The sequence below is a fragment of the Cydia pomonella genome, chromosome 3, assembly GCF_033807575.1.
Source record: "Cydia pomonella isolate Wapato2018A chromosome 3, ilCydPomo1, whole genome shotgun sequence".
NCBI classification, from domain to species: Eukaryota; Metazoa; Arthropoda; class Insecta; order Lepidoptera; family Tortricidae; genus Cydia; species Cydia pomonella.
Window position 1 is genome coordinate 22,899,053 of NC_084705.1, and position 21,838 is coordinate 22,920,890.

Here is a 21,838-nt window from a genome sequence, read left to right on the forward strand (position 1 = left end):
CTGAAAAATATATACATTCTTCTTACTCATAATAAAAAAAACACTGGCTAAAAGTAAGCCACTGGTTTTAGGACCGAAACGACTACTTTCACTTTTTTCGGAATTCATTTATGTAACCAAGGCCATGTCGAACTTTAATTACAACATGCTAACTTACAGAATGAAAAGATTCTAAATTTGAGTAACTTCTACTGCTGTATTTTTTTTTCGCATACGATAAGCCATGCATGAAACTAAGTCGACTAAAATTTAGTCTACGTCAAAATTGTTTTCGCAAAAAGACAGTTTTCCTCTATCTTTAACCCTTTACCAGGCTAAGGGATATTTCTCTCGTACGACACTTCAAACTTGTATTTTATTTTCAATGAGTAAAACTGATACTTGATTGTTATTTTTGAAGTCAGCCTGATAAAGGGTCAGTAGTTTCGGGCAAAGAGAATTTGAAATAGAGATGGATTGTCAAAGAAAACTTTGTAGCCATAAATTTCCTGCAATCTTTCGACACATGATTATAACTTTTAGAACGCCATTTGACTTTGATCTTCATTCTTTCACTGATAAGTGTTAAATTTGTTAAATATCAAAAACTGGCGCCATCTAATAGATCAAAGGGTAAAGGTATGACGGCATCCTTTAGAGAATAATACAAATACTGAAAGAAGAAGGATCAAAGTCTACGCAGCTAAAAAGTTTTTTTTGACAAACCACTTCTATTTCAAACTCCCTTTGGTTTCGGGTATCCTTAACTTTCCCACATAACACTGCAACATGAAGGTGTCGCGTACCTGGTACTGCAGGTGAGGTTGCGGCGTGTGCATGGGCTTGGGCGCGGCCTGCTGCGGCTGGTACATGAGCAACGTGCTGAGATTAGCGCCCGCGCCACTGGCACCCGCGTACAGCTGCTGTCAAGTGAATCATTCAAATTAAGGTCGTGGTCAATCTTATATAATCTTTCCATAGTGTAATTTTTTTTCAGCGGTGGTGGTAGTTTGGTCTACGGTTGTCCCAGCGTCACATTCTATGGGAATGTTACTATGTTATACAATGCGAATGTCAACGTGTGATGCGTGTTTTTATTAGAGAATGGTTTAAGGTTGACGACCGGTTTGGCCTAGTGGGTAGTGACCCTGCCTACGAAGCTGATGGTCCCGGGTTCAAATCCTGGTAAGGGCATTTATTCGTGTGTTGAGCATGGATATTTGTTCCCGAGTCATGGATGTTTTCTATGTATTTAAGTATTTATAAATATTTATATATTATATATATATCATTGTCTGAGTACCCTCAACACAAGCCTTATTGAGCTTACCATGGGACTTAGTCAATTTGTGTAATAATGTCCTATAATATTTATTATTTATTTATTTATTTAAGGTTCGTAATAAAGTAAAAAATAAATTATTAAATAATGAGACGCGGCATGCGGAGCACTGTGTCAACCGGATACTGAGGCTTAACAGTTAAACAAATAACGCCGACTGAAATTAACCATTCGAGTCCCGCGGACGCGATATCGATTCGGCAGAAAAGAAACTTCTAATCCGAAGGCCACGGAACGCAATTTTCACGAATGTACCTGGGTCTATGGGACTCGAGGGGGTTAATGGACATTGGACGAAAATTTGGCGCCGTCGTTCTCCACGGCAAAAATCGTACAGAAACAATTTGGTCTCGGCGTACTACTTATGGGAGAATTGGGAACACTACTTCAAATGCTCTAAAAATAAATATATTTCTTTTGTTTCGTTCGATTTCAAAACAAAAGAAATTCAGCCATATTAAAATAATGTTCGTATGGTAGGCTTAGGATTACAGAATAATGACCTGCTGCTGGTGCTTGGTGTGGTGCATGGCGTGCGGGTGGAGCGGCGCGTGCTGGTGCGCGGCCAGGTGCGGCGCGCGCTGCGCGAAGTCGGGCGCGCGCGGGTTGAGGCGCGACCCCTCGCCCACGCCCGCCACCCCCGCCACGCCCGCCACGCCCGCCACGCCCGCCAGCCCCATGCCGCCGCCCATTGACACCTGCGGGGGAACGAATTACGGATGTTATTCCGAACTTATTCTAACCTTCTTTGGAGTCTACATGCTCGGTAGCCGGTAGCGTATTGGCCGCAGGTGTGCACTTGGTTACCTCTAGTTTGTGATTGATAGATGGTTTTTGCATTTACTTTTGGGCGGCGGAAGCTTACTTTATTGTAATTATGTTAAAGTAAACAAGTAAATTTAATAAACAGTCAGAGTATCTAATTTGATCGTAATCTAAAAAAGTAATTTATTGCTTAGCGAGCTCATAGATTTCTACTAAGGCAATTCCGGGATAGATGGCCTTACGGCCAAAATTATAAAATTGTCTTGTCTTGTCTTAAAAACGAAGAAGAGTAAATTGAGGTATTATTTAATTATTATTTTTACTTTAATAAAAACGTATTTTTACAAGCAAACCCTTGAGTGATCACTAGTATATAGAACTAGCATCGATAGTAGAGTTTATCGATACAGGAACTCCCTACTTGTCAAACAATTTTGCCCCACGGATTCCTATGTCTGGACTTATCAAATAGCAGTGACGATGTCCCCCTTTGCATGATAAGAAATAGAAGAAGGAGTTAAGTGAGAAAGATAATAATTACGGGTGTGGGAAAAATATCACGAGCCTCTTCTCCTCCATCAGTGCTTTGAATGCACTGGTTGCTTGTAGAAGGTGGCCTAACATCACTTATTTATCGCGTTCTAAAAATAATTATAGCCAATTACCCCGGCCTTACCCTATTTCGTTTTTTAGCATTAGAAAGAAGGTAAGTGATTTTGACGTGCATTTTTATTGAAAAACACATGAAAAATAAGCCATGTCAAATATTTAACATTCTTTTGCTTTCATAAGCAATAGTTACTGATTTTTAAAAAGCGTGTTTCATTAAAAAAATCATGTACCTATTGGTTTGTGGATGTATAAAATAGGAACTTACCATCATGTTGTGTCCATTCCTGGAGTTGTCTTGATAGATAGGTCCGTTTCGAGATAATCCACTCATGTCCATCGTATTCACGCTGTTGCCTAAAAATAAAACAAATAATTTAATGCAACACCATATTAAGCTCATTCTGCAAATTATTCATATGAATGGTATTTGCAAGTAAACTGCTATCCACTGACGGTGATGTGTGATACGACATATTTATTTATGTTACGGAGATCCAACAGCTGTTGATACAAAGTAGCGCCAATGAGTAAGAGATGGAAAGCCAATTACAGGATCGCACGTATAGCTACTGATATTGAAAGATTTAGTCATCTGGATTATCTATTCTAGTGAATGCCGCGTCAGTTTAAAGGAAATTTCATCTTATTGATTGACTAATATAAAAGCAGAGAGTACAGGTAGCGGACTCACTGAGCGAGATGGGCGGGAGCGGGCCGATGGGCAGCGGCTGGTGGAAGGGCGGCTGCGGCGGCTGGTAGGCGGGCGGCGGCGTGGAGCCGTGCGACGACGTGCGCGAGCACGGCGAGCAGGGAGTACAGGTAGCGGACTCACTGAGCGAGATGGGCGGGAGCGGGCCGATGGGCAGCGGCTGGTGGAAGGGCGGCTGCGGCGGCTGGTAGGCGGGCGGCGGCGTGGAGCCGTGCGACGACGTGCGCGAGCACGGCGAGCAGCCGCCAGGCGCTGCGCCGCGGTAGCCCGGCGCCTTGCTCGCGTCCACCTGCTCGCGGTACACCTTCTAAACCGGACATGTCGGTGAGCTTTAAACACGGCGAAGTGGCGACACACAACGTATACAATAATAACAAGATTTGTGGCAGAATACCACTCGATTGATTTATGATAAATAGTCATCGATTGAATGGTTCATTTCAGACGTTTTATGATTCGCTTAATCATTATTTTCGTAATCCGAAAGTAGGTAAAAATTGTTACAACTCTACAGCATAACACAAAAATGTGATTGACTAATTGAGAAATAGTTTTATTTTTGTTTGTTTTGTGATTCGCATTATTAAAAATGATTCGTATAAACATATTAGAAACACAATTCTAAGAATGTTATCGTATACATAAAAAAAAATGTACAAGTGCTTATCATAGGGATGCTTTCTCTCCAAAAAAACATTTACTAGTCTACTCGTGTATATTTATGTGTATGTTTGGCATGTACCTGTCGAGTGTACACAAAGTCAAGTTTGGCCAGTGTCAGTGTGGCCAGCTAACAAAGAGTAACAAGTGACGTCGGTGTAGGTATGGTACCTGCGGCGGGTGCGGCGTGTCGGCGTGCGCGTCGCCGGCGCCCCACATGCCGCCGCCGGCGCCGGCCGACAGGTCCTTGAACAGCGAGTACTCCTGCGCGCCGGGCGCCGTGCCCGGGCCCGTGCCGCTGCCGCTGCCGCAGCTCGACTGCGCCCACACAAACCGTTACCACTGAGCTAATACATGCTTTAAACCGGTTAATCTTGTGAGGCTCTGTGTGCATTATGTCGTTTCAATTCAATACTTTATTTTGAAGCTTTTTGAAAGAGACAAAGGTTTAAAATATATAAAAAAATTACTTCTGGAACTCAAGAAGTTAATAACTTTAATAAGTCAATCAATCGTCTTCATAAGTAGCCAAAATTATTATTTTTTTGCTAAGGAATATACTATTCAGGTTGGTCTGGTTCCTTATACCGGTTCCTATACTAGGCTCAGCCTGTCTCGTAGGTAAACTAGACTCAATTGAGTTACTATATTTTAAAAATAAAATCTAATCTTATTACCTGTGGTGTGGTATTAATATGCAGTGCAGAGTTAGGGTTGGCAGTGTTTTCTTCGCTCCACTGGCTTGGAGCTTCTGGGCTTAGCTGTAACATGGAAAATTTATATCAATTCATCGTCACTTACTTAAAACTATCTTACATATACATAATAAATATTTCATTCATTCACATAAAAGACACCGCCTCCTCTGTCAGGTCTTAAACCGTTTGACCGGGAGGAGGCAGGTGGTTCCAATATGCATGGGATATTGGCCGACACCATTACCCACTGCACAATTTCAGTGAGTGGTGTTTAGGGAATCGACCGGTGCACCTTTGGCAACTCAGCCCGTAGTGGCCGATCTCCTCAACCATGACCCCGCAAATAAACCATATACCGGTGCGTGTTGCAAACTTTGCATACTAACCTTAAGGCCACTTCAATTCTCAGAGTCGTTAACCTACCAACTGTAGGTAGGTAACATGCATATAAAAAACTACAGCCAAAATATTCATTTTAACTACCAACCAAATAAGTTTCAAGGACTCAGCGCGATTCTTGAGCAGGCTCAGGCCCACAATCGACAAGTCTAGATGAGGAATTTAACACGCAAACAAATGCTGGTGGCGTTACAATTAACAACCGCCCGTAGGGATAGAAAAAAACGTACCCGTACCAGGCGCATATGATAGTCGTATAGATATATAGGCGATAGGGTATGTTAGTCACCTGCGGCACGTCGGGCACGCGCTTGTCGTCCTCGGGGCGCGCGGGCGGCGAGTCGCGCGCGCGCAGCGGCGACGCGGCGGGCGGCGGCGGCGCGCACGCGCTCGACGGCGGCGTGCTCGTCTGTCAGGGACAATGTTACATGTAGTCCGAGTTACCTTCCCCCTCGTACATACAAGTGTACACTTGTCTACGTATAACACCCAGAACTCAGCCGAAGCGTCTTTCCCCTGCCCATTCAAAACCATTATGTTGAAATTAAAATGGGTGTTCGACTGATTTCTTCACTATTCATAATCATTTTAAAAACCCAAAATAGTTAATGTTTGTTTGTTCTTACATTATTTTGGCTAAAATTAGACACCGCGAAATTACCTCACGAACCATCTAAATTGTAATGCGTCAGCCATGAAACGCACACATTCATCGGTTAAATGTTTCGTGGTGGAACATGCACGCTCGGAGCGTGGGTTCCGTGGCAATCGGGTATCAGCACGTACCTGCGGTTTGGGGCGCGCTTTAGGCTCGGGCGTGGCCATCGGCGGCGCGGGCGCGGGCGCGGGCGGCGCGGTGAGCTTGGCCGCGAACGTGTTGCGCGTGCCCACGATGGCGCCCGTGTACGACAGCGACGACTTCACCGGCGTCGCGGTCGCCGTCGCTGCGAGTGTGGCGCGCTTCTCGACCACTGTCGCTGCTGTTAAATAATAATTGGTAATGAGGACAGAAATCATTTAAAAGTAAAAGCACATTTTTTATTTATAGGTGCGAAGTACAATTGAAAGTATAGGTGAGAAACGTGTGTAAATGTAGTTACCGTGCGTAGTTAGTCGGAGAGCCTGCGCGCGGGGCGTGGCGGCGGCGTGCTGCTTGGCGGGCGCGCGCGCAGTCGGCGTCGCGCGCGCCGCGGGCACGGCGCTCGGCTGCTGTTGCAATTCACCTCAATTATTCATCATATCCACGTATACATATATTCAGGAGTAGATACGCCCGATATGCACGCGATCTTACACCAAATGCGTAAAGCGATGCAAAATATTGTAGTAGAAAATTGGAGAGCTGAAGAACTGAATTGATAACCCGCACGAATATCGTCTAAAGTCCATGTACTCGAAAAGTGCGCCTAGAATATTTTTAAATAGATACTTGTGTTTTAGTACTCCTTTTGTCTACGGCCACATCCATACATTTTTTCTGTTTTAGGCTCGGGTGACACCAAGGCTACCTTGTTCTTTACTTGACATCGTAAACAGCATACAGCGGCCGACTGTACGGACTGATACGATGGAAAGCAACAGATGCGACGTGAATCGAATACAAAAAGCCTATAAAGGTTAGCTTACCTTGGGCGGCGCTTGTTTCGGCTGCTTGGGCTGCAGCGGCGGCGGCTGCGGCGCGGGCAGCTTGGCGCGCGGCAGCAGCGCCGCGATGTCGGCCTCGGGGTCGCGGATCATCGCCGCTATCAGGCTCGCCGCCTGCTTCGTCGCTTCCGCTGAACCCCTGCAACGAACACATTTTATTAACGGTGCACTTGGAAACCTGTTTGAGCCAAAAGCTTTTCTGTTACATACCTAGAAACGTTCAATATGTACGTATAATTTTAATTTAGGATAAATTTATCATCCTCAAAAGGCACTTCTCTTTAAAAAAAATCGCCTGTGCTGCCAAATACGGGAGAAAGAGAGTTCGGTGGGTGTACATACTTGATGGTGATGATGCGCTCGCCCTGGCCCTTGCCCTGCTTGTCGACCTCGATGTGCGCGCCGGTGGCGGCGCGGATGGCGTTGATGTTGCTGCCGGCGCGCCCTATCACTCGCGAGATGGCATGCGCGCCGACCGATACTTTCTTGCATCTGCAATAGCACCATCATGTCAATAGAAGCCTAGTACAACTAGCTCAATCTGCCTGCTTCAAACCAAATCCAATAACTACAGTCAAGTAGAGTCGAATTTCGCCGGGCACCGCGGTTGCCTGCAGTTTTTGAACCTGTTTATTATTGTTAGTGCTAAATGAGATTGACGAAAAGTCTACTGAAAGATTTATAGACAGTTGACTTAGGTAATGCAGAAGATGGGCTTATCGGTACTACCATCGAGTGCAGCATTTTCCTTAAAGATTGGATATACTTCACATGTTATGGATGAACGTCGAAGCTTTACAAGCCTGATTGCCTGTCCAGGATTAAATATATAATGTATAGAGCCCCCACATTACGATCTTAGGAACGCTCATTAGTTAAACGTGTCCAATAGGGAATATTACGCGAAAATCTGCGTAGGGTGCGCCACTCCCACCTCCCACAATCCATCACAATCTGAGGGTCTACTGCGAAACAAAAAAAAAAACGAAATTTCCTATCTAACCTCTCTATCACTCTTGCTTATTCGAGCGGTAAAGAGGCAGATAACTATATTTCGATATTTGCGTTGCCCGGTAGGCTCTTTGTCAAGAAACCGCCTTGATGCATCAATGACTGTGAAAACTTGTAAAAAAACAGTTTAAGGCACAGTATATATAAGTTACTCTATGGCTTACGATAGGTGCTAGTGCTGCGCTCTGGTGGCAGAACATTGCGGTAATACTCCCCATTGCCAATCTCTATGTTTGCCAACTTACCCTGGTTCGACGGTAGAAAGCGTCTGCACGCTCGACTTGCGCACGACCTCTTTCCATCCTTCCTCTCGCCGGCCGCCCACGCACCCGCCTTTTGGCGACGTGCTCTTGCCTTCCAATTCCCATCTACAATATCGAGTCAATCATGTTCATTCTATTATTTTGTAAGAAAATATGAAATCAAATTTTATGATGGTATGCTCTGACGAATAGTTGACGAATATCGATGAACATTTTTCTTAACATCGATAAGTGAAGTAGACAATATGCACTATCTATTAGACATGTATACAAGGGTGTAGATGTCGAAAATACGATTTCAATAACTGCTGCGATAAGCATAAATAAATAAATATTATAGGATATTATTACACAAATTGACTTGAGTCCCACAGTAAGCTCAATAAAGCTTGTGTTGTGTGTACTTAGAGAATGATATATATCATTTATAAATACTTAAATACATAGAAAACACCCATGACTCAGGAACAGTCAGGACAAATAAATGACCTTATCAGGATTTGAACCCGGGACCATCGGCTTCATAAGCAGGGTCAAAGGGCCCACTAGGCCAGATTGGTCGTCGAATAGCAAAGTGAAGTTCAATAGAAATTGCAAATAATGTAAATACACCAATTTACCTTCATTACTTCGTAATCTCGCACTTGTTAAGGACAACTCACTTAAATATTTCTATAAAATAATTTTTTAGTTAAAATACATGTCGATTATTAATATTTCAGTACTAAAAAACCTTCGTACAAATTTTAGATTATATGTCAAATGCTAAAAAAATCTGCCATATTCGTTTACATTATTTGCAATTTCTATTGAACTCCACTTAAGGCTTAGCACGCACTGCGGTTTTTAAAAAGCGGTTCCGCTACCGCAAAAAATGTAACGAACGGCATTCTTTATAAGCGCACGCACTTGCGATTTATTTCAGTGACTGATTTTAAAAACGCAACTTGCTACATTTTGATTCGCGGTTTGCAACCGCGCGTTTTTATGTATCCCATACTTCATGTACGGCAGCGCCCCCACTGCGGTTCGTAAAAAGCGGTTTTTTTCGTCAGTTCGACTCAGAGAGCGGAGCAGTGAGGTGTGTGTTGTGCGCTGCATTATGTCGTCGGAGTCCGAAAGTTCGTTGCCGGTCGAAAGTGAAGCGTTGCCGGTATGCCTTCAAATATCTTTGATCTGTTAGAGGATGCACCCAGTACATATGTTGGCGAAGACGTTTTCTATTTTTTTTAATTCTTAAAACTAAGGCCACAACACGTACTGCTCTGAGGAAATCCATTGTCATACTGAACGTGAAAAACCGCGGAAACGCAACCGCAGTGCGTGCTAAGCCTTATGTAGGTAAATTGTTGTGTGGTATAACAAGTACACATTTGAATTAGTCTATACAAAGTAGTTATGCTTAGCGCGGCAGTCAGATAACTGCTATCTCGCCAAAAAAAAATTGCCTTCTAATTTGTTTCTATGTATATTACTGTCAATCTGCTGATTATGAAAGGTGAAGGATGATCATAAAGCATTACTAAGAGTTAAAATCTTCGAGCAACACAGGGAAGGGAGACGGCATTCATACTATTTCCCCTCTGCCAAAGCATTGGCACAACTGTCCCTATGGCGGTGCATGTTGTGACTCGTCCGTACTCAAAAAGAGATCGAGGTGTGCAAGATTTATCTTTGACGTGTGTCATTTTCTATGTATTTGTGTCGTCATTACAGATTGAGATGTAGTGAGAAGTGCGACTGTGTGCACGTTTCCCCCCGCAAAAAATGGCAGAAAGATTTGTACGGTAAGATATCGCTTAGGCTCCTCCCTTCCGACGTGTCAGAAGCCGGTGTTGCTCGAAGGTTAAAATAGCCTCCTAAGGCCTAGTCATACAAAAGAAAAATTTAAATTTGCTAGTAAAATTAGAACCTATAGCATGGGAAATAGAGTTGATTTTGTTTTGTATAAAAATTGAACGATACAAAACAAATGGAGCTCTGTTCCATTTGAAATTAATTTAAATTTCATAGAATGAATATGTACAGTCAGCGTCAAATACTTTGTAGCAACCAAAGTAGCCAAATAGTTCGGTACACCATATATTTAGTATGGTGTACCGAACTATTTGGCCACTTTGACTGCTACAAAGTATTAGACGCTGACTGTACTATAGCTAGGACCGACCGTGAGCACTAGGAGGATATGTGCAATGTAATGCATTGAATAATATACAACTACAACATGCAAATGTTACATGAATAACCAACTTTGTCGTCATCAATGAGTGCATTGTCCTACATTAACTAATGGCCAAATGGTTAATTATTTGGTGATAAACATTTGGGTTTACGGGCGTAGCGATAAACATTTCGCCGATCGCTATGTTCGAAAACTTATCTTAGTTACTAATATGTACTGTTACCGTTTGGACTACTCGCAACAATTAAAACACATGCATCAAACATAAACACAATTGTAACATGCAAATACAGTAGTATCCATATATGATTCGACACTTTTAAGCACTTGGAAATATAAGGAGAGATTGTTGGGAGTAATGACGGTCAACATGTGCGCTAAAATGATTGCCATGAAAAGGACGCGGATATTTAGTAGTATTCGTACACACACCAAAGCATTCTGACATAAGTTTTAACGATCGCGGATTATTTAATCGTAGAGTCTGCCAAGCCACAGTTGTAATATTATTGTTTAAGTTCAGGGGGAGATCTCAAATCGGGTTAATGTTATACAAAATAAAAAACCTTTTGAGAGTGTGCGAAGCATAAGCTTGACGGAGTCTACAAATAACATAAACTGAAATAAGGCAATACTTAGGTTTTTGGAGTCTTTAAATTGTACATAACGGTGACTGGTAGAAGCTGAGCAGATTGCTGTTTAGCTCTTTACTGGGCAGGATAAACATATTTGCCAATATGCGTAAATCAAAAGCGCTATTATGCCGGAAACAAGTACAAATCGAGACTAAATGATTCATAAATGCAAAGTCCTAAGGAATAATGGATCAGTGTTGCCTTTCTTAAGTTTACATGTCCACGATTCGTTCTCGTGTAGTGCTAGTGTGTGTCGCTAGTGCGCGCGTCGCCCGCGCATGGTAACTTACTGGTGCGTGGCGTGCGTCTTTTTGTTTTTGTCAGTCGGGTCATTGTCCTCTTTCTCGGCCGTAAACCGCGAGGATTCGAACACTTGACTCTTTCTAGAGCTACTGCCATATTTGTTTACGTTCTGTACTGTTATGCTCTTATGGATATCCTCTTCGGGTTTTCTGGAAGAATAATATTTATATTGAAGCCTACTAAATATGTTAACACTGTTAATCGATTTCTCAATGATGTTACAGTAAGATTCTGATTTCGTTGGTCAATTTATTCATACAGTTACAAAATCAATCAAATCAGATAAGATTACTTAAAATACTGAACTGATATTAGCATGATATTGCCTAATATAAACACACATATAATAATATGTAACTAATGTTAAATATTTATGCAAGTACATCGCGGAAGTCATTGCTCATAGCGTCGAATTTTGCTCATAAGTTTTCTAAGAACGGACATTAGTTTTTGCTGAACTGACAATCTTTCAAGCATTTATAAATTCCACTGAATCGCAACCACTACAAGCATGCAGCATTTTATTACTGGCAACAAACACCTCAACCAAACCACTTCATTATTGCTATAGGGGTTCCTTTGTATCAGCAAATTACAGGCGTTCAATCTACCGAAGCCATATACCAGTATTGCCTACATATTAACACTCCGGTTAGAGAAGTAATATCAGAGTATTGTTATAATTTAATTATTAGTTTAGTATTTCGACAATAACAGACAGAAGGAGATACATGATGAGCGCAAAAAGATGACAATATGCCAACCTTTATTGGCATTAGTCGAGTGAAGATCTTTAACAGCTCTTCATACGAGTAACCTACTGGTGTCTGTACTGCCTTGAGGTTACTGTTATTGCAAGTCGGTATCACATAAAACATCGTTCAACTTTATCGCCTGTCAAGTGGCTGTCAGTCCAACGTGATGACTATAAAAACACATTTGAGGTTCAGAATAAGAATAAAAAATAGAGACCCTTAATTTGTTGGACTAGCACTCTAAGACAAATACGACGCTTGGACGACACGGTTGATTTGTTCTCACGATAGAAATTAAATCGTTCCTTCTGTAGTAATAGTATTGTGGCATGCACTCACTTGTCCTTTTTCTCGGGCGGCCGCCGCTCGGGCAGCAGCGCCGGTTTGACCGGCGTGGCCGGCGGACTGGGAGCGACATTTTCCTTCTCCTGTTTCTTGTCTGGTTTAGGAGTGCTCTCTTTTTCTGGTTTACTCTCTATTTGCTTGGGTTTAGTCTAAAGAAAAAAAGAGTTTTATTTTTATTTTTTCTATTGCTGTCGTCATATTAAATACGGGCACCATTACAAAAAAAAAATAGAAAAAATCACATTATAGACTGCCAACCAACTCATGACGAGTTATGTTTTGGCAGCGTATCTTTCCGTATTGTTTAATTATTTATTAAACCTCCAGTGGTGATAATTACCATGATGACTGCTCCCTTTTTACATATTTTTTTATGTAACATTTTGAGGTTAGATTCTTTTTGTTATATTTCATTTAAATAAAGTAAAATTTCAGCTAAATGACGAGGCCTCACTTTGTCAGGCTGTTTGGCGGGTGGAGCGGGCGGGGGCGCTTTCTCGTCTTTCCTCTTCTTCTTGCTCTTGGCGCTCGCGGCCGGCGGCGCCTTCACGTCCGAGGAGGAGCATGAGCCCTGCGGAGAGCCGTACCAATGTAAGTCTCCTTTGTCGTTACAGGTACATTATTATTTAAATATCAATATATTATTTCTATATCTTATTACTGCTAGAAAAGCTTCTTTGAATATTCTCAACGAGATTTTACATTTGGCACCCAATAGTTATCTGCATCCTGGACTAGATACTCGCAGTCTTATGCATTGTGTTTAAATATTCAATCGCTACTTCAGACCCTCTCCCCCTACGACTGTCGATTGCATTACAAAATTGTGCCAATACATTGTTGTGAGTGTGATACACCGTCCTCGGCACTGAAAGGCCTTCGGTTTGGTTATACCTTAGTAATATTGGTTTGTATGTGTACCTGCGAGTTGGCGTCGATGCCGGAGTCGCCCTCTTCCTTGGCCTGCGGCTCGTCATCGGGCTCGCCGCCCTCGGAGCACTCGCCCAGTGCCTTCTCCGAGTATAAGGAGTTCTTGTCGTTTTCTGCTTGGAGCTTGCGCCGCTCCTCCTGTTAATGAGCATTACATTTTTTTTTAAAGGAAATTGATATCAAAATACTCATCTTTGCATTAACTTTGGTTCTACTAATCAAATTTTCGAGACTCTTATTGTAGTTGAACAGTAGTTGAAGGATAAAGGAGGAAGGTGATACGTCTTGGGACTCAAATTAGCCGAAATCTCCAGGCTCTCGTATTACACCTGACTCTGCCAACTTCTGTATATTTCCGGGCCGATGGTTAACATATTTACTTGTCGAATCAGAAATTTTATACTGATGAAACAGGCAGGCCAGTAATGATGCACTACTGTCATTAATGTGAATATAAATGAAAATATAAACAGCGTAAACAACGACACATTATAAAAGCTACAGGGGCTTTAAACATTGAATAGCAACCGCTACGAGATCTACGTTGCTTGATTTCCTCCTCCGCTGACATCGGTCGCTGACGTCGGTCGGGCGTACGATTTAACACAATTTTCTATGGGCCACTGCACAGCGACGCTGACGTCCGCGGCAAATCGCGCGCTCAGTGCAAAGCTGACCGACGTGCGTACAGACGTGTGTCATCGTCAGCGTCGCTCTGCGGTCGCCCGTAGCCCATCGAGTTAATTCGTACGCACGACCCACGCCAGCGACCGAAAGCGGCATCCAGCTCCTCCAGCAGGATGGTCGCGTCCTGGTTGGACATGAGTAGCTGTAGGACACTGACCATGATGGTGACCTTCTTCTCCATCTTCTTCTTCTTCTTCTTGCGCTCGCGGCGGCGCGCGGCGGCCTGGCGACGGGACTCCTCGCGGCAGCGCTCGGCGTCCAGCTCCTCCAGCAGGATGGTCGCGTCCTGGTTGGACATGAGTAGCTGTAGGACACTGACCATGATGGTGACCTTCTTCTCCATCTTCTTCTTCTTCTTCTTGCGCTCGCGGCGGCGCGCGGCGGCCTGGCGACGGGACTCCTCGCGGCAGCGCTCGGCGTCCAGCTCCTCCAGCAGGATGGTCGCGTCCTGGTTGGACATGAGTAGCTGTAGGACACTGACCATGATGGTGACCTTCTTCTCCATCTTCTTCTTCTTCTTGCGCTCGCGATGGCGCGCGGCGGCCTGGCGACGGGACTCCTCGCGGCAGCGCTCAGCGTCCAGCTCCTCCAGCAGGATGGTCGCGTCCTGGTTGGACATGAGTAGCTGTAGGACACTGACCATGATGGTGACCTTCTTCTTCTTCTTGCGCTCGCGGCGGCGCGCGGCGGCCTGGCGACGCGACTCCTCGCGGCAGCGCTCGGCGTCCAGCTCCTCCAGCAGGATGGTCGCGTCCTGGTTGGACATGAGTAGCTGTAGGACACTGACCATGATGGTGACCTTCTTCTCCATCTTCTTCTTCTTCTTGCGCTCGCGGCGGCGCGCGGCGGCCTGGCGACGCGACTCCTCGCGGCAGCGCTCGGCGTCCAGCTCCTCCAGCAGGATGGTCGCGTTCTGGTTGGCTCGCGCCGCTTGCGTCTCTTTCGCCGCGCGGATCGCGCGTACACACTCTTGGCATTTCTCTAACAGCTCCTTGTCCGATATTGTGCAGATGTACCTTTCAAGATAAACATTACGATTTAATCGTAACATTTTTTAAGTTGCATTGCGAGCTGCAACACTGCATGGACACATTATGAATGAATTCGTTCCTAAAGTGGCTGTGGAGTTTTGCAGCTGGGTGTACGGTCGATATCAAATAGATAGTGTTACCATAGAAATAAACTATGTGTATTTTTGGTCACTTTGTCCGTCACTTGATGCTGACTGGATCTGCATGTCAATTTAAAAAGCTAACACTTATACTAATTTTCAATGTTTCTAGATTCCTTGTAGTTTCCTCAGATCATAGAAGGTACTAGATATCTGACGGGGGCGTGGCGCGAATCATCGCAACATGGCCAGGTCGGCCATAATTTCAATTCTTTTGTGGTGAGCGATGCGACTTAACGTCTAGCGACCTTCAACAAGAAGGAGTTTTGGTCGAAGGGTGTCATGTTTCGGCGGTTCTGCGGTCGGCTCCCTGACACAGTGGGGTTGCGAAATGCATCGCAGTCGTGTGTGTATTTAATTTTTTAAGCTATATTTTATAATATGACCTGACATTCTATAGGTACTAAATTAAAATTGTATGAATAAATGAATACGAATAATATAAAATTATAATAGTACATTTGCATTGGTTTTAGTATTTTCGTAGAAAATTACATTTATTAGGGCTTTAAAGTTTGATTGCAAATAGTTTTCTTTTTATAGTTGTTTTCAATATGCGTCCCGAAGGATCAAGATTGTTTTATCCATCATTGTAGTGCGAGCGAGAGGGAAAATGTGGCAGAAGGGATCGGCATACTGAGCTCGCACAGCCTGTCGCAGCGCGTAAAATACCTAAACTAGCTCAACGCCGAAACGTAATAGCGCTAAGTGTTAGACTCTAGTTGGTGGAGCGATTTCCATGTGTGTCGGTCCTCTGCCTGCTCCTTCACAGCCTGATAGGACACGACGTTAACGTCGTGTCGTATTAGGCTTTCAGCAGCGGCGGCGTTGAGCAGCTCAAGCTAATTGGCCCCGAGCACCAAATATTTAAAAACGCCCCTGGAAAACCACAATACTTTTACTAGACCTATAAGTTTCTGAACCAGCCTAAGATGCCCTGTCGGTAGTTCGAAGATTGTCCATTAATTTTACCGGACGCCCTATATTTGATCGTGACTGTACTACTCAATGCAGTAGTTTTTGTATCAACTCAAAGAGTATTCAGAATTGAATATCGACAGCTGTAAGTTTATTGACTTGTCCTCTCTCTAGCATCGCGACGCCCCCGGTTTGCCCAATCACAGCGCGCCTGGCCACAGCCTCAGTAAAGTGGTTGGGTAATTTAGAGACAGCGAGACTCATTGAAATTATGCTTCGTTCCAAATGTCCTTATTTCTTATATGTATGGTAGTTTCACTCGTACCCAGTTCAAACTAACCTCGTCATTTCCTGGTCAGAGGGGAACTGCGTGACGACACCGACCATCCACTTGACCACTTTAGTGTGGCCCTTTCGGAAGGCGGCCATCAGGCACGATACCTGCAAGACAACAAGCATAGTTAATCAAATGTTTATTAACGATCTCAGACTTAGGAACATTTTTAAATTGAATCACATTTAAATATCTATGGTAGAAGGCCGTGTAAATAGCAGCATAACATAGTACATATCAGCATTTACCTTTCTATTGTCTTGTGAGTCGATGTCCGCGTTGGCCGCGTATAGCATTTCGACGACGGCGAGGTGACCGCCGTTAGCGGCCAGCCAGAGGGGGGAGTTGCCTTTCTTGTTTTTCACTTCCACCGCTGCTCGCCTACGAATTTAAAACACATTCAAATTCTGCTAACTTTGCATAAGCAGCAATAAGCATGACTGTACATGTTTATGTCTTGACCGCCACATCCCGTTATAAATGACAATACGTAACAGATAAAAAGCACTGTCATATATTTCGATAAGATTGACCGTTGATCATGACTGTAAAAGATTAACAGCGGTCGTTGCGCATGAAGAATTTTTTACATCGTCTGAGACTTATTTATTTATTTCCTAAGTTATGACAATGGTTTGTAAAAAAACGCCAAACGAAGAATTATCACGTCACTTTTGGTTACATTTGTGATCCCCATAAATTTTTACTTTTGAATCGGCAGTTGTCGTCTCGATTATGTCCCTGAACCCTGAAGATTGATTAGTCTCGTATCGTTGGGTCAGTATAAAGAGCGCTGACCTCTGCAGAAGCAGCTCGACGAACTTGGTGTGGCCCTTGTCGGCGGCGATGGTGAGCGCGGTGTCGCGCGAGGAGGGCACGGGCGGCGCGTTGACGTCGGCGCCCTTGTCCAGCAGCACGCGGCCCACCTCCACGTAGCCGCCGCTCGCCGCCTCCATCAGCGGCGTCAGCCCCGTCTTCGCGCGGTGCTCCACGTTCGCCTTGCGGTCTAGCAGCAGGCTCACCACCTCGTGCCGCCCTGTGGAGTACATGGTGCCGACTTGTTAACACTGATGTAACACATAATACATGCTCTATTATTACCACATTTTGTAATGAATGTAATTATATAAATAAAAGATCTCATTAGCTACGTTCTCCGGACGAGCAGCCTCAGAAGGTTAACCCTTTTACAGGACAGGCAGACAATCCAAATATATTCCAATTATCCAGCTTTGATGATTCATTTGAAGACAAGTCACGTTTCCCGAGATTGCAATCTAATTTGAACTTTAAAAACCAGAGCACACCGGCTGCGTGTGTGCAGACGTGCACGTGCGCCAAATGTTTGAGCCACGCACGCACACTTCACGCAAACCGTGTGCCATCTCATAGATCAGTATATTACAATATCTAATTAATCCTTTTCCTATGCCTGCCCTTAGTCGTGCATTTTTAGTTTCGCCACATCACGCAAAACATAAACAACATGTTTGGGCTCGGACTAGGGTAGTCGAAGAGCCATAAGCGGTGGTGATCGAGGCGATGGTACGTCCACACCGTCTGAGCTTTTAACTTGGTTAGTGACAGTCGAACTATTTGAGGTAAAGATCTAATGAATGCAGCCGTTACGTTAGGATACCTTGAAAGCAGGCGAGCGTGAGTGCGGTGTTGCGATTGGTCTCGATCTGCGCGTTGATGTCGGAGCCGCAGTCCAGCAGCAGGCGCACGGCCGCCGTGTGCCCGTTCATCGCCGCCAACATCAGCGGTGAGATGCCGAGCTTAGAGCCCGTGCGGGAGTTTATCTCCGCCTGACAACATTCATTTTAAAGTTAGGAACTTGTTTGTACTTATCAATGCAACGATTTATGTGATGTTCAGGTTTCGTTGTACGGCTCATGTGATACTTCAATCGAAAAGCGTTGATAATAATGTAATGCTGATGCGTTCAATAAAAGTAATTTAAAAGCCTACGCGCGTTAAATCCATGTGTTAATAAATAAATATTATAGGACATTATTACACAAATTGACTATGTCCCACAGTAAGCTCAATAAGGCTTGTGTTGAGGGTACTTAGACAACGATATATATAATATATAAATATTTATAAATACTTAAATACATAGAAAACACCCATAACTCAGGAACAAATATCCATGCTCATCACACAAATAAATGCCCTTACCAGGATTTCAACCCGGGACCATCGGCTTCGTAGGTAGGGTCACTACCCACTAGGCCAGACCGTTCGTCATAATTTTAATGCCAATTGCCATTGCCAAATTATTAGATATCCTTCGTTAAGTGTCCTTTTATGATGTAAAACACTTTTCAGCAATTTGCTTCCTTTCGTGTCGATGGTTTCAGACTTTCAAACCGTGCGAGACCAAAAGGTAGCGACATTTATCGCCCTATCCGTCGCACCACGGAGGTCCTGCTCAGAGCAGGCATGCGGGGACATTTATTCATAAGTATAATTTGGTTGAAGTAGTACGCACCTGGTGGTGTAAGAGCAGCCTGATGATGTTAACGTAGCCGCCGGACGCGGCCAGCGAGAGGGGGGTGTAGTCGGAGACGTTCCTGTGCTCCTTGTTGGCGCCGCGACTGAGGATGAGCTCCACCACCTCGTAGCGGCCGCCCGAGCACGCCAGCGACAGCGGCGTGTCCTTCGTCCGCTCCGACTGCGCCTCGATGTCCGCGCCGTGGTTCAGGAGGATCTCCACGATCTTCTCGTGTCCCGCGGTCGCCGCTAGGATGAGAGGAGTGAAGCCCTGGGAACAAAACAAGTTTACGATACCTGTGATAGTTTTGCACAAGTAACTGTTTGTTATTTCACCTCAGCAGCTCGAACAAGCATACTTTAGTCACTGCAGGGAGTGTGGAAAGTGCGACTTTCCTCACTTTAGGGAGTGTCGAAAGTACGACTTTCCTCACTCCAGGGAGTGAGACAAAGTAGCTTTTTAATTTAGTTTAATTTAATAAAAACTTTACTTGATGTTGAATTTTTTTTACCTTTAATATGTTCTCACTATTGAGGTAAAAAGTTGTATGTGTCACACGAGAGCAAAGTTATTTTACATCCCGTGTTTTTGAGTCCCTCGCTACGCTCAAGATTCTAACTTTTAATCACGAGCGAAGCGAAATTATAGAATTATAGCATCTTTCACTTACTCGGGACTCAAAATCAACACTCGCAAGAAAAACTAACTTTCCTCTCTTATTGCACAAATAAATATTTAAAAAGGAGGCAGAGTATAAATCACAAACATGACACGGAAATTCGAACGTATTAAGGAATTTAAACCGCTCTAGACATTGAATCTAAAAAGTGTAGAGTACCTTCTTGTCGCGGTGCTCGATGTCGGCGCCGCGGCTGAGCAGCAGCTCGACCAGGTCCTCGTGGCCGCCGGCGCAGGCGAGCGTGAGCGCGGTGTCGTGGTTGGAGTCGGTCTCGCCGTCCACGTCCATGGCGGAGTAGGCGGCCGGCGCGGGCTGCGGCGGCGTGGCCGTGCCGAACGCGTCGCCGCCGCGCGCCCGCGACCCGCCCGCGAACCGCCCCTGAGGGAGACCACATTATGTTAGCTAAACGGTAACAAACATACATGTATCCCGCCAAATCACTATGCGAGTTTCGATTCGACGTAGGCCTCTTTAAGAGATGTCGATGGACCATTACTTTCGGTTCGTAACATTCATCAAAGAGGTATTTGGTTAAGTACCTTTTTCTTGACTCCAGTGGTGGGGTGCTCCCGCTTAGAGTGGGGTTGGGCGGGCTGCGGCTGCGCGGATTGCGTCACCGCGGGCGTGTGCGGCGGCACGAACGTCGCCGACCTGCGGAATATTACATGTCAGAATCTAAGGACCGGAGAACTTTTACAACACGTTTAGTTTCACTGACACCAAACGCGTTAATTTGGGGTAAATAGCTAACCAAACAACAACAGGACAATACACAAAAGATGACAGTATAATTGATTATAGACATTTACAGCTCACATTCATTTGTCCTTCGATGGAAAAAGAGGGGTGTTATAAGTTTTACCTGTTGTATATGTGTCTATCTGCGACATCGTGTGGAATTTGTCTGTTTCTGTATGTGTGTAACTGTTAAGATAAGTTTCAACTCACTAAACGGCGTTGATTAATTTTGACGGAGGTTATTAATGTTAAAGATGATAATTGAATGTCGTGCCATCTCACCGGTAGTCGTCGGCGGGCTGGGCCGGGTGCGGGTGCGGGTGCGGGTGCGCGGGCGCGGGCGGCGGCGCCGCGAACTGCGGCTCGCGCTCCGCCGGCTCGTGCTCCAGCGTGGGGTCCAGCGGCGAGATGCCGCGCACACGGTACTGGCAGCCGTTGCTCACCTGTGTGCACAGTAACAATTATTGTAGATGGACATTCATTCAATACGGTCACGCATAGCCCTAGTATCCTGCATCGGCAGATATCATAGTGTTTAATTATTATTCTGAAGGCGAAGATAAGATGTAAAGGTCTAAAGGCGGGAGGAAACTCGATCATTTCTTTGTCTCGTGTACACTTAGACAGAACATCAAATAGACAGCGACGGCTTAAGTCGCCAAATATATCGAAACAATGCTTATATATTTGGCCACTTTACGTACAGCTGCAAAGGTCACAAATTTCTGTTAGATATTACTTTCTGTACCTCTGATGCTGACAGAACTCTACATGGCATAATGCTGGCGCGCAAGTAAATTTTCAAGAGCTTTCCTTTTATAACATGATCGAGTTTAGTTTATAAATATCTGGTAGAAGTAATGTTCGGCACTGACCGCCTGGTCGCCGTGGTGGTGGTGGTGCGGGCGCGCCCAGTCGGCGCCGAGCGCCTGCTCGGCCACGGCCAGCAGCTGCCGCGCCTGCCGCTCCTCGCCCTCCTCCTCCACCTCCGCCTCCGCCTCCGCGCACTTGCTCGAGAAGATCTCGTGCGACTTCTGCTGCATAACCTGTAACCGTCCACGCATCACGACGAGAATATTACATGTTATCTGACTAGTGATATGAGCGAGTACCCTAACAGTCAACCTGTACACTTTGGATATTTCCACTAGTTACCACCAAGTTTTTGCCAGTGTAAAGATGTGCCCACAAACTATGAGTCGAGGCAATGTGGACTTGGTAACAAATATGTACAATCTGATCAAAAACGGGCAAAAGTAAGTAGTCAACATAATTTCATCAATTTGGTAAAACATTTTTATTGATAAATTCTTCTAAATGAAGTCTCTCCTTCAAAAATTTGTAAAATTAGGTGACGATAAATGAATGGACTTGAAGTCGATAGAAATCGGGATGGCCTGAGTTGGCTGCGAGAGCGACGTGGTCGTGTTATAATAACCTGCAGCACCAGGGAGCGCAGCTCGTTGGGCGGGAGCGCCACGAGCGAGGGCACCTCGCGCTGCAGGTAGGCCAGCACCGCGCCCAGCTCGCGCGCCTCCACCGCGCCGCAGCCGTCCGCGCCCGCCTGCAGCGACACCAA

General features: G+C 44.8%; 1 protein-coding gene across 12 annotated transcripts in view; it reads right to left on the minus strand.

The window, feature by feature from the left end:
* Nucleotides 1-21,838, minus strand: part of LOC133516323 (ankyrin repeat domain-containing protein 17-like) — a 54,850-nt gene that overhangs the window by 6,041 nt on the left and 26,971 nt on the right. For 8 of the 12 annotated variants that reach the window (XM_061849208.1, XM_061849206.1, XM_061849202.1 and 5 more), the window contains 27 exons: nucleotides 21,698-21,823; nucleotides 21,135-21,305; nucleotides 20,542-20,702; nucleotides 20,061-20,172; nucleotides 19,681-19,899; nucleotides 18,840-19,112; nucleotides 17,982-18,150; nucleotides 17,141-17,378; nucleotides 16,591-16,723; nucleotides 16,349-16,449; nucleotides 14,707-14,935; nucleotides 13,224-13,370; nucleotides 12,757-12,873; nucleotides 12,297-12,451; nucleotides 11,190-11,351; nucleotides 8,065-8,187; nucleotides 7,151-7,300; nucleotides 6,791-6,947; nucleotides 6,265-6,373; nucleotides 5,951-6,144; nucleotides 5,454-5,573; nucleotides 4,745-4,828; nucleotides 4,239-4,385; nucleotides 3,390-3,714; nucleotides 2,964-3,052; nucleotides 1,825-2,019; nucleotides 786-902 (listed from right to left, as the gene is read on the minus strand). In XM_061849208.1, the coding sequence (XP_061705192.1) occupies nucleotides 786-902; nucleotides 1,825-2,019; nucleotides 2,964-3,052; nucleotides 3,390-3,714; nucleotides 4,239-4,385; nucleotides 4,745-4,828; nucleotides 5,454-5,573; nucleotides 5,951-6,144; nucleotides 6,265-6,373; nucleotides 6,791-6,947; nucleotides 7,151-7,300; nucleotides 8,065-8,187; nucleotides 11,190-11,351; nucleotides 12,297-12,451; nucleotides 12,757-12,873; nucleotides 13,224-13,370; nucleotides 14,707-14,935; nucleotides 16,349-16,449; nucleotides 16,591-16,723; nucleotides 17,141-17,378; nucleotides 17,982-18,150; nucleotides 18,840-19,112; nucleotides 19,681-19,899; nucleotides 20,061-20,172; nucleotides 20,542-20,702; nucleotides 21,135-21,305; nucleotides 21,698-21,823 (4,323 nt within the window). The remainder of the gene's footprint in view (nucleotides 1-785; nucleotides 903-1,824; nucleotides 2,020-2,963; nucleotides 3,053-3,389; nucleotides 3,715-4,238; nucleotides 4,386-4,744; nucleotides 4,829-5,453; nucleotides 5,574-5,950; nucleotides 6,145-6,264; nucleotides 6,374-6,790; nucleotides 6,948-7,150; nucleotides 7,301-8,064; nucleotides 8,188-11,189; nucleotides 11,352-12,296; nucleotides 12,452-12,756; nucleotides 12,874-13,223; nucleotides 13,371-14,706; nucleotides 14,936-16,348; nucleotides 16,450-16,590; nucleotides 16,724-17,140; nucleotides 17,379-17,981; nucleotides 18,151-18,839; nucleotides 19,113-19,680; nucleotides 19,900-20,060; nucleotides 20,173-20,541; nucleotides 20,703-21,134; nucleotides 21,306-21,697; nucleotides 21,824-21,838) is intronic. The other 4 variants (XM_061849201.1, XM_061849204.1, XM_061849200.1 and 1 more) reach the window with 4 other exon arrangements.